Source organism: Tachyglossus aculeatus, chromosome 22 (genome assembly GCF_015852505.1).
Source record: "Tachyglossus aculeatus isolate mTacAcu1 chromosome 22, mTacAcu1.pri, whole genome shotgun sequence".
NCBI classification, from domain to species: domain Eukaryota; kingdom Metazoa; phylum Chordata; class Mammalia; order Monotremata; family Tachyglossidae; genus Tachyglossus; species Tachyglossus aculeatus.
The window spans coordinates 56,702,987-56,715,077 of NC_052087.1; the positions used below are offsets into that span (position 1 = coordinate 56,702,987).

The 12,091-nt window shown below is 49.2% G+C and overlaps 1 protein-coding gene across 1 annotated transcript in view; it reads right to left on the reverse strand.

Moving 5' to 3' along the window:
- Positions 1–12,091, reverse strand: part of TH (tyrosine hydroxylase) — a 50,275-nt gene that overhangs the window by 21,504 nt on the left and 16,680 nt on the right. The window contains exons 3-6 of the mRNA XM_038764881.1: positions 10,315–10,489; positions 5,755–5,843; positions 2,524–2,591; positions 298–348 (exon numbers count right to left, since the gene is read on the reverse strand). Coding sequence (XP_038620809.1) covers positions 298–348; positions 2,524–2,591; positions 5,755–5,843; positions 10,315–10,489 — 383 coding nt within the window. The remainder of the gene's footprint in view (positions 1–297; positions 349–2,523; positions 2,592–5,754; positions 5,844–10,314; positions 10,490–12,091) is intronic.

Below are 12,091 nucleotides of genomic sequence, written 5' to 3' on the forward strand. Positions count from 1 at the left end.
TAATAAGCGCTTAACAAATACCATAATTATTATACCCATAATTTACTTATTAATATCATTCCTTCGCCTGGACTGTGAGCTCATCATGGGCAGGGAACGTGTCTACCAACTCTGTTGTACTGAACTCCCCCAAGCGCTTAGCACAGTGCTGTGCACACAGGAAGCGCTCAATAGATAGGACTGATGGATGGATGGATGGATGGATGGATGGATGGATGGATGGGCTGGATTTCGGGCAGCGACGGGAGCCCTCCTTCCAAGCTGGGAAAGGCTCGGTGCCCCCCCGGCCCGGCTCACCACGTGGCGATCTCCTCGGCCGTGTAGTCCACTCGCGGGATGGGGTCGCCGCTGGAAGACAGTCCACCCCGCGGGGGGTCAGTGGGCCCGGACAACGGATTATCCCCCCTGAGGCCGCCCGGGGACCCAACCTTCCGCGAAGGCGCTGAGAACTTCTTCCCCTCCTTTTCCTCTCCTCCCTCCCTTCTTTCCCTTCCCTTTCTCCTCTCCTCCTTCTCCCTTCCTTCCCTTCCTCCCTTTCCCTCTCTCTTCTCTCCTCCCTCCCTCCCCTCCATCTTCTCCTCTCCCTCCCTTACCTTCCCCTTCCTCCCTTACCTTCCCTTTCCCTTCCATTTCTCTTCTTCTCCTCCTTCTTCCTTCCTTCCTTCCCTCCTTTTCCCTCTCTCCTCTCCTCCCTCCCCTCTCCTCTATCTTCTTCTCTCCCTCCCTTACCTTCCCCTTCCTCCTTTCCCCTTCCTCCCTTCTCCTCCTCCTTCTCCCTTCCTTCCCTCCCTTTCCCTCTCTCCTCTCCTCCTTCCCCTCCCCTCCATCTTCTCCTCTCCCTCCCTTACCTTCCCCTTCCTCCCTTCCCCTCCCCTTCCTCCTCTCCCCCTTCTCCTCCTCCTTCTCCCTTTTCCCCTCCCTTTCCCTTTCTGTCCTCTCCACCTCTCTCCTCTCCCTCTTCTCCCCTCCCTTACCTTCCCCTACCTCAGCTTAGAACAGCAGCTTAGAACAGTGCTTTGCACATAGTAAGCGCTTAATAAATGCCATCATTATTATTACCTCCCTTTCCCTCCCCTTCCTCCCCTTCCATTCCTCCTCTCCCCTCCCTCCCTTCTCCTACTTCTTCTCCTCTCCCTCCCTCCCTTTCCCTCTCTCTTCTACCTTCTCTCCCTCCCCTCAATCTTCTCCTCTCTCTCCCTTCCTTCCCCTCCCTTTCCCTCTCTTCTCTCCTCCCTCCCTTCCCCTCTCTCTTCTCTCCTTCCTCCCTTCCCCTCTCCTCCTCTCCCTCCCTTACCTTCCCCTTCCTCCCTTCCCCTCCCTCCCTCCTCTCCCCTTTCTGCTTTTTCCTCCTCCTTCTCCCTTCCTTCCCTCCCTTTCCATCTCTCCTCTCCTCCCTCCCCTCCAACTTCTCCTCTCCTTCCCTTCCTCCCTTCCCCTCCCCTCCCTCCTCTCCCCTCCCTCCCTTCTCCTCCTTCTCCCTTTTTTCCCTCCCTTTCCCTTTCTGTCCTCCCCTACATCTCTCCTCTCCCTCTTCTCCCCTCCTCTTCTCCCCTCTGAGGCACAGAGAAGTGAAGTAATTTGCCCAAGGATACACGGAAGGCAGGTGGCAGAGCTGTGATTAGAACCCAGGTCCTTTTGACTTCCAAGCCCCTGCTCTATCCCTACCTATCTCCTCTCCCTCTCCCTTCCCTTCCTCGTGCTCCCTTTCCCTCCCCTCTCTCCCCTCCCGTTCCTCCTCTCCCCTCCCTCCCTTCTCCTGCTTCTTCTCCTCTCCCTCCCTCCCTTTTCCTCTATTTTCTACCTTCTCTCCCTCCCCTTAATCTTCTCCCCTCCTTCCCTTTCCCTCCCTCTTCTCTTCTCCTTATCTGTCCATCTTCTCTCTCTCTTACCTTCCTCTTCCTCCCTTTCCCTCCCCTCCCCTCCCGTTCCTCCTCTCCCCTCCCTCCTTCTTCTTCTCCCTTTTTTCCCTCCCTTTCTCTCTCTTCTCTCCTACCTGTCTCCTGTTCCCTTCTTCCCTCCCTTACCTTCCCCTTTCCCCCTTCCCTCCCTCCTTTTCCTTCTCCTCCTTCTCCCTTCCTTCCCTCCCTTCCCCTCTCTTCTCTCCTCCCTCTCTCCTCTCCCTCTTCTCCCCTCCCTTACCTTCCCCTCTCCCTTTCCCTCTCTTTCCTCCCCTCCCTCCCTCCCCTTTCTGTCCTCCCTCTCTCCTCTCCCTCTTCTCCCCTCCCTTACCTTCCTCTTCCTCCCTCTCCCTCCCTCCCTCTCCATCCCTTCTCCTCCTTATTTCCCCCTTCCTCCCTTCCTCTCCTCCCCCTCCATCTCTTCTCCTCCTTCTTTCCCCCTTCCTCCCTTCCCCTCCTCCCCTCCCATCCCAGGGAAGGAGGAGGGGTAGGGGACCAAAGATGGGCCGAACTCCTTCTCAGAGTCCCATGAGCATCTTCCTTCCGACTTGCTCCCCGGGAAGAGGGAGGGTCTCCCCGACACCCCCCTCCGCCCCCCCGCCGGAGGCGTCCGAACGGCTTTTACTGTTTGTACTGGAAGGCGATCTCGGCTACCATCTTCCTCCGCTGCCGGTAGGCCTGGTCCGAAAAGCCCTGGACCACCAAAGAAGAGCCCGTCTGAACCCCTCGCCCTTCTCCCACCTCCCCTTCTCTCCTTCCCACCCCACCCCCCTCCTTCACCTTCTCCATCCCTCCCCATTCTGTCCCTCCTTGCTCCTCCACCCCGCAATTCCCGTCTCTCCTTCCTCTTAAAATAATAATTGTAATATTATATAATATAATTGGTATTTATTAAGTACCTACTGTGTACTGAGCACTGTTCTAAGCACTTGGGTAGATACGAGGTAATCAGTTTGGGCACAGTCCCTGTCCCACATAGGGCTCTCGGTCTTAATCCCTTTTACAGATGAGGGAACAGAGGCCCGGAGAAGTGAAGTGACTTGCCCAAGGTCACCCAGCAGACAAGCGGAGGAGGCAGGATTAGAACCCATGACCTTCTGACTCCCAGGCTGCTGCTTTATCCCTAGGTCCAGCTGCTTCTCTTCCTCCCCACACCCTGTCTCCTCCTTCCCTTACCCCCTTTCCCTTACCCCCTTTCCTCCTTCCCTTTCAATCTGTCCCTGTCACTCTGATCCTCTCTGGGCCTCTGTGTCTCTCCCTTTTGGTCTCTCTAACTTGCTCATCTCTCTGTCTCTGTCTAACCCCGTCTCTGACCCCTTTTCAGTGCCTCTCGATGTCTCTAACCCAATCTCTTTCTGTCTCTCTGCCTGATCCTGTCTCCTTATCTCTGTCTCTCTTTGTATCCCTCTCTATCTCTCTGACTGCCCCTGTCTCTCTATCTCTGTCACTCTTTCTAGCTCTCTCCATCTCTGCTTGCCTCTCCCTTGGCCCTGCTTTGGTGAGGGTGGAAGGCTGGGGCCTCGATAAAGGGCCACTAATAGGGAAGCCCCTTTACTACGACAGATACCAGGGGGTGGTCCTAATAATAATAATAATTTATTTTATTTTGTTAGGATGTTTGGTTTTGTTCTCTGTCTCCCCCTTTTAGACTGTGAGCCCACTGTTGGGTAGGGACTGTCTCTATATGTTGCCAATTTGTGCTTCCCAAGCGCTTAATACAGTGCTCTGCACATAGTAAGCACTCAATAAATACGATTGATTGATTGATTGATTGGTATTTGTTAAGTGCTTACTGTGGGCTGTACTAAGCGCTGGAGTGGATACAAGCAAAATCAGGTTGGACAGAGTCCCTGTCCCACATGGGGCTCACAGTCTCAGTCCTTATTTCACAGACGAGGGGACTGAGGCCCGGAGAATTTAAATGACTTGCCCAAGATCACACAGCAGACAAATGGCAGAGCCAGGATTAGAACCCACAACCTTCTGATTTCCAGACCCGTGCTCTAGCCACTACACCAAGCCCCTTCAAACTCCACCCTGCCCCCGTTTAGAGACCACCCCCCTCAGGCCCCTTCCTCCAGGAAGCAGAACTGAAGCTCCACGGCTTATCTGCTTGTTGTGTTTTGGGTCCAGCCTGGAAGTTCACCAGACTCAGGAGCCCCAGAGAAGCAGTGTGGCCTAGTGGAAAGAGCCAGGGCCCTGGGCTCGGGAGCCAGAGAACCTGGGTTCTAATCCCAGCTCTGCCACGTGTCTGCTCTGTAGCTTTGAACAAGAGATGCTGATGGCATTTGTTAAGCACTCACTATATGCCAAGCACTGTTCTAAGCCTGGGGTAGATACAAGGTCATCAGGTTGGACACAGTCCCTGTCCCACTTGGGCCTCACGTCCCTTTACTTCTCTGTGCCTCAGTTGCCTCATCTGTAAAATGGGGATGAAGACTGTGAGCCCGACGTGGGACAACCTGATGACCTTGTATCTACCCCAGTGCTTAGAACAGTGCTTGGCACATAGTAAGTGCTTAACAAATACCATCATTATTATTTATCTCCATTTTACAGAGGAGGTAACTGGGGTATAGAAAAGTTAAGTGACTTGCCCAGGGTCACACAGCAAGCAAGTGGCAGAGCCAGGATTATAACCAAGGTCCTTCTGACTCCCAGCCCACTCTGTGGCTCCGTTCCCTCATCTGTAGACTGTGTAGACTTTTAGACTGTGAGCCCACTGTTGGGTAGGGACTGTCTCTATATGTTCCCAACTTGTACTTCCCAAGCGCTTAGTACAGTGCTATACACACAGTAAGCGCTCAATAAATACGATTGATGATGATGATCCGTAAAATGGGGATTCAATACTGTTCTCCTTCCTACTTAGATTGTGACCCCATGTAGAACCTTATTATCTTGTATCTTGAGCTTGGTGCATAGTAAGCGCTCAACAAATACCACAATTATTAGAAGCCCCCATGGTTCTCAGATGGCACACCTGGAAAGTCCCTTCTGAAAGATTTTTCCCTCTTAAATATGCTCCTTCTCAACATCCCAAACTAGGCCTCCCCTTTACCTCTGCTCCTCCTCCCTTCCCCATTGCCCCAGTTCCCTCCCTCTGCTCTACCCCCTTCTCCATCCCACAGCACTTGTGTATATATGTACGTATTTATTATGCTATTTATTTTATTCATCATCATCAATCGTATTTATTGAGCACTTACTATGTGCAGAGCACTGTACTAAGCGCTTGGGAAGTACAAATTGGCAACATTCATGATGTGTATAGATCTATAATTCTATATGAGAGGCAGCGTGGCTCAGTGGAAAGAGCACGGACTTTGGAGTCAGAGATCATGGGTTCAAATCACGGATCCACCACTAGTCAGCTGTGTGACTTTGGGCAAATCACTTCACTTCTCTGTGCTTCAGTTCCCTCATCTGTAAAATGAGGATGAAGACTGTGAGCCCCAACTTGATCACCTTGTAACCTCCAGCACTTAGAACAGTGCTATGCACATAGTAAGCACTTAATAAATGCCATTATTATTATTATTTATATCTATTGACACCATTTTTCTTGTACCTGTTTCTTGTTTGGCTTTGCGGTCTGTCTCCCGGCTTCTAGACTGTGAGCCCATTGTTGGGTAGGGATTGTCTCTGTTGCCAAATTGTACTTTCCAAGCGCTTAGTCCAGTGCTCTGCACACAGTAAGCGCTCAATAAATACTGTTGAATGAATGAATGGCCTTCCTCTCTGTAGTGCTCTGGAGCAGCTCTCCCTGCCTGGGGAGAGCACTTTTCCCCCAACGGCAGAGCAACGTCATGTCCTGAGCCCCCGTGGCGGCGGGGGGGAGATGGGTTCTGCTCACCGGGTGGTCCAAATCCAGGTCAGGATCAAACTTGGTGACGAGGTGGTGGCACCGGTCCAGTTCGGAGATCTTTCTTGGAAACCAGTGGACTGACCAAAGAAGGAGGGAAAAATAGGACATTGTGACACGCCCGTGTTGCCCAGTTTAGGCTGGGTACCCGGTTCTACATCCCACTCCATCACCTTGCCGGCTCCTATCTCACCTCACTACTCTTCTATTCCAGCCCAGCCCGCCCACTTCGCTCCTCTGATGCCACCCTTCTCACTGGGCCTCGATCTCAGCTATCTCGCTGCCGACCTCTCACCCAAGTCTTGTCTCTGGCCTGGAACGCCCTCCCTCCTCATAGCCAACAGACGATCCCTCTCCCCACCTTCAAATCCTTACTGAAGGCCCGTCTCCTCCAAGAGGCCTTCCCTGACTAAGCCCTCATTGCCTCTTCCCCCACACCCTTCTGCATCGCCCTGATTTCCTCCCTTTACTCAGCCCTCCCTCAGGACTCATAATAATAATTATTGTATTTGTTAAGCACCCCAGAGCACGGGCTTTGGAGTCAGACGTCATCATCATCATCATCAATCGTATTTATTGAGTGCTTACTGTGTGCAGAGCACTGTACTAAGCGCTTGGGAAGTACAAATTGGCAACATATAGAGACAGTCCCTACCCAACAGTGGGCTCACAGTCTAAAAGGGGGAGACAGAGAACAAAACCAAACATACTAACAAAATAAAATTAATAGAATAGATATGTACAGGTCATGAGTTCAAATCCCAGCTCTGGCAATTGTCAGCTGTGTGACTTTGGGCAAGTCACTTAACCTCTCTGTGCCTCAGTTACCTCATCTGGAAAATGGGGATTAAAATCGTGAGTCCCCCGTGGGACAACCTGATCACCTTGTAACCCCCCAGCGCTTAGAACAGTGCTTTGCACATAGTAAGTGCTTAATAAATGCCATTATTATTATTAAGCACTTACTACTTGCTGAGCACTGTTCTAAGCGCTGGGGTAATAATAATAACAATAACGATGGCATTTGTTAAGCGCTTACTATGTGCGAAGCACTGTCCTAAGTGCTGGGTGGGGGGATACAAGGTGATCAGGTTGTCCCACGTGGGGCTCACGATCTCAATCCCCATTTTACAGATGAGGTAACTGAGGCTCAGAGAAGTTAAGTGACTTGCCCAAAGTCACACAGCAGACATGGGGCGGAGTCAGGATTAGAACACATGTCCTCTGACTCCCACGCCCGTACGCTTTCCACTAAGCCACGATATCTGTAATGGATTTATTTATATTAATGTCTGTCTCCCCCACTAGACTGTTAGATCGTTGTGGGCAGGGGATATGTCTGTTATATTTTCGTTTTGTGCTCTCCCGAGCACTTAGTACACTACTCTGCACATGATAAATGCTAAATAAATATGATTGAATGAGTAAATGAATGAATGAAAGGAGCTTACACTCTACTGAGCGCTCGGGAGAGTACAATACAACAATAAACAGACACATTCTCTGCCCACAATGAGCTTAAAGTCTAGAAGGGGAGGCAGACATTATTAGAGTCATTTCTACTAACTCTGTTGTCCTCTCCCAAGTGCTCACTACAGTACTCTGCACTCAGTAGACTGGAAGCTCCTTGAGGGCAGGAATTGTGTCTACAAACTCAATTGTACTCTGCCCAACAAAACACAGTGATCTGCACACAGTGGACTGTAACTTCCTTGAGAGCAAAAGTCATGTCTGCTAACTTTATTAATAATAATAGTAATGATGATGGTATTTGTTAAGTGCTTACTATGTGCAAAGCACTGTTCTAAGCGCTGAGCACTGTTCTAAGCGCTGGCACTGTTCTAAGCGCTGAACTTTGAACTTTGGTGCCGAATTGTAATAATAATGTTAGTATTTGTTGAGCGCTTACTATGTGCTTAGCACTGTTCTAAGCACTGGGGGGGGGGATACAAGGTAATCAAGATTGTCCCATGTGGGGCTCATGGTCTTAATCCCCATTTTACAGATGAGGGAACTGAGGCACAAAGAAGTTAAGTGACTTGCCCAAAGTCACACTTGTACTTTCCAAGCACTTAGTAAAGTTCTCCACACACTAAGCGCTCAATAAATACAATTGAATGAATGAATGAACTTTCCCAACTGCTTAGCACAGTCCTCTGCGCCCAGTGGGAGCCATGGTCAATTTCTAATTTTCTTTCTAATTTCTAATTTTCTTTCAGGTATTTTTTCCCCAGCGCTTACTACAGGACTTTACACATAGCAGACTCTTAATAGATTATCCTACTATTAGAGAAGCAGTGTGGCTCAGTGGGAAGAGCATGGCCTTTGGAGTCAGAGGTCACGGGTTCAAATCCCGGCTCCGCCAACTGTCAGCTGTGTGACTTTGGGCAAGTCACTTCACTTATCTGGGCCTCAGTGACCTCATCTGTAAAATGGGGATTAAAACCGTGAGCCCCCTCTGGGACAACCTGATCACCTTGTAACCTCCCCAGCGGTTAGAACAGTGCTTTGCACATAGTAAGCGCTTAACAAATACCATCATTAATTAATTATTATTATTCCTGTAGGCCTTCGATCAATCCTATTGATTGATTGGCTGGCTGGATTCTACACTCCTAAACTTGTTGTGGGCAGGAAATACCTCTATCAATTCTGTTGAACTGTACTCTCCAAGCGCTTAGTCCAGTGCTCTGCACGCAGTGAAGTGCTCAATAAATACCACTGATTTACTGAAGAATGTAAGCTCATTGTGGGCAGGGAATGTGTGTGTTTATTGTTATATTGTACTCTCCTAAGCACTTAGAACAGTGCTCTGCACACAGTAAGCGCTCAATAAATACCACTGATTGACTGAGGACTGTACGCTCACTGTGGGCAGGGAGTATGTCTACCAAGAAGCAACATGGCTTAGTGGATAGAGCACGGGTCTGGGTTCTAATCCCAACTCCACCACATGTCTGCTTTGGGACCACAGGCTAGTCACTAAACTTCTCTGGGCCTCAGTTATCTCATCTGTAAAATGGGGATGAAGACTGTGAGCCCCCTGTGGGACAGGGACTGTGTCCAACCTGGTTAACTTGTTTCTACGCCAGAACTTAGAACAGTCCTTCGTACATTGTAAGTGCTTAACAAGTACCGTTATTATTATTATTATTTTTCATTCATTCAGTAGTATTTATTGAGCGCTTACAGTGTGCAGAGCACTGTATTAAGCACTGGGGAGAGTACAACAATAAGCACATTCTCTGCCCAACTTGAGCTTGTAGTCTAGAGGGGACTGTAATATTAGTACTATCCTCTCCCAAGCGCTTAGTCTAGTGCTCTGCAAGCAGTAAGTGCTCAATAAATACAATTGATTGATTGATGGATTGGCTGCCCTCATTGGAGGGCTACAATAATAATAAATAACAAAAGGTATTTGTTAAGCACTTACAATGTGCCAGGCAATCTAGAGGGGACTGTATTATTACTACTGTCCTCTCCCAAGGGCTTAGTCTAGTGCTCTGCAAGCAGTAAGCGCTCAATAAATACAACTGATTGATTGATGGATTGGCTGCCCTCATTGGAGGGCTACAATAATAATAAATAACAAAAGGTATTTGTTAAGCGCTTACAATGTGCCAGGCAATCTAGAGGGGACTGCATTATTATTACTGTCCTCTCCCAAGTGCTTAGTCTAGTGCTCTGCAATTGATTGATTGACTCATTCAATTGTATGTATTGAGTACGTACTGTGTGCAGAGCACTGTACTAAGCGCTTGGGAAGTACAAGTTGGCAACATACAGAGACGGTCTCTACCCAACAGTGGGCTCACAGTCTAGAATGGATTGGCTGCCCTCATTGGAGGGCTACAATAATAATAATCAATCAATCAATCAATCGTATTTATTGAGCGTTTACTGTGTGCAGAGCACTGTACTAAGCGCTTGGGAAGTACAAGCTGGCAACATATAGAGACAGTCCCTACCCAACAGTGGGCTCACAGTCTAGAAGGGGGACACAGAGAACAAAACCAAACATACTAACAAAATAAAATAAATAGAATAGATAGGTGCAAGTAAAATAAATAAATAAATGAATAGAGTAATAAATATGTAAAAATAACAAAAGCTATTTGTTAAGTGCTTACAGTGTGCCAGGCAATGTACTAAGCGCTGGGGTGGAAACAAGCCAATCGGGTTGGACATTCATTCATTCATTCAATCGCATTTATTGAGCGCTTACTGTGTGCAGAGCACTGTACTAAGCGCTTGGGAAGTACAAGTTGGCAACATATAGAGACGGACACAGTCCCTGTCCCACGTGGGGCTCAAAGTCTCAATCCCCATTTTCCAGATGAGGCAACTGAGGCCCAGAGAAGGGAAATGACTTGCCCAGGGTCACACAACAGACGATTGGCAGAGCCGGGATTAGAACCTATGACCTTCTGACCCCCAGGCCCGGACTCTAGCCACTAGATAGGATAGATATGGGATACGGGATACGGGATACTAGATATTAGATAGGGGACAACCGTATCCGCGGGGGTCCCGCCGCCCTGGGGGTCTCACACTTGTCTTCTTTCGGGCTCCTGACGTCGTCCGTGACCCTCCGGATGGAACTGACCAGTGTGCTGAGGTCAGCGCTGTGGACTTCACAGCGGATGAAGAACTCCAGGCCCGAAGGCCCATCCCGAGCCTTTCTGTTGGCCCTCGTCTCCAAGTGATGGATTTTGGCTTCGAACGTCTTAAAAAAGAAGAAGAAGAAGAGAAGGATGAGGAGGATGAGAAGCTGCGTGGCTCAGTGGAAAGAGCCCGGGTTTAGGAGTCAGAGGTCATGGGTTCTAATCCCGGCTCCCCAACACATCTGCTGTGTGACCTTGGGTCACTTCACTTCTCTGAGCCTCTGTTCCCTCATCTGTAAAATGGGGATGAAGACTGTGAGCCCCACATGGGACAACCTGATTGCCTTGTATCCCCCCAGCGCTTAGAACAGTGCTTTGCACATAGTATGCGCTTAACAAATGTCATTATTATTATGATGATGATAATAAAAATAATAATAATAATGGTATTTGTTAAGCGCTTACTATGTGCAAAGCACTGTTCTAAGCGCTGGGGAGGTTACAAGGTGATCAGGTTGTCCCCCGGGGGGCTCACAGTTTTAATCCCCATTTTACAGGTGAGGGAACTGAGGCCCTGAAAAGTGAAGTGACTTGCCCAAAGTCACACAGCTGGCAATTGGCGGAGCCGGGATTTGAACCCACGACCTCTGACTCCAAAGCCCGGGCTCTTTCCACTGAGCCACGCTGATGTTTTTATTAATCAATCAATCAATCGTATTTATTGAGTGCTTACTGTGTGCAGAGCACTGTACTAAGCGCTTGGGAAGTACAAGTTGGCAACATATAGAGACAGTCCCTACCCAACAGTGGGCTCACAGTCTAGAAAGAGTGGGCTCACAGTCTAGAAAGCGCTTAGTATACGCCAAGTGCCGAGAGAAGCAGAGTGGTGGAGTCAGAATAATAATGATGGTATTTGTGAAGCGCTTACTATGTGCCAAGCACTGTTCTAAGTGCTGGGGTAAATACAAGGTAATCAGGTTATCCTTCGTGGGGCTCACAGTCTTCATCCCCATTTTACAGATGAGGTAACTGAGGCAAAGAGAAGTTTAGTGACTTGCCCAAGGTCACACCGCAGGCAAGTGGCAGAGTCGGAATTAGAACCCAGGTCCCCTGACTCCCAAGCCTGTGCTTTTCCACTAAGCCACGCTGCTTCTCTGTGCTCCACCACTAGTCTGCTGTGTGACCGTGGGCAAGTCCCTTCACTTCTTTGAAGCCTCAGTTCGCTCATCTGTAAAATGGGGATTGAGATCGTGAGCCCCACGTGGGACAGGGACTGTGTCCAACCCCATTTGCTTGTATCCACCCCAGCGCTTAGTACAGTGCCCAGTACTTAGTAAGTGCTTAACAGATACCACAATTATCATTATTATTGTTATTATTAGAAGCAGAATGATATAGTGGTTAGAGCACAGGCCTGGGAGTTAGAAGACGGTGGGTTAATCTTGGCTCCGCCACTTGTCTGCTGTGTGACCGTGGACAAGTCACTTCACTTCTTTGAAGCCTCAGTTCTCTCATCTGTAAAATGGGGATTGAGACCGTGAGCCCCACATGTCTGGGGGTGGGGGGGGGGGGGGACTGGACAGGGACTGTGTCCAACCCCATTTGCTTGTATCCACCCCAGTGCATAGTACAATGTCTGGAAATAGTAAGCGCTTATTCATTCATTCGATCGTATTTATTGAGCGCTTACTGTGTGCAGAGCACTGTACTAAGCGCTTGGGAAG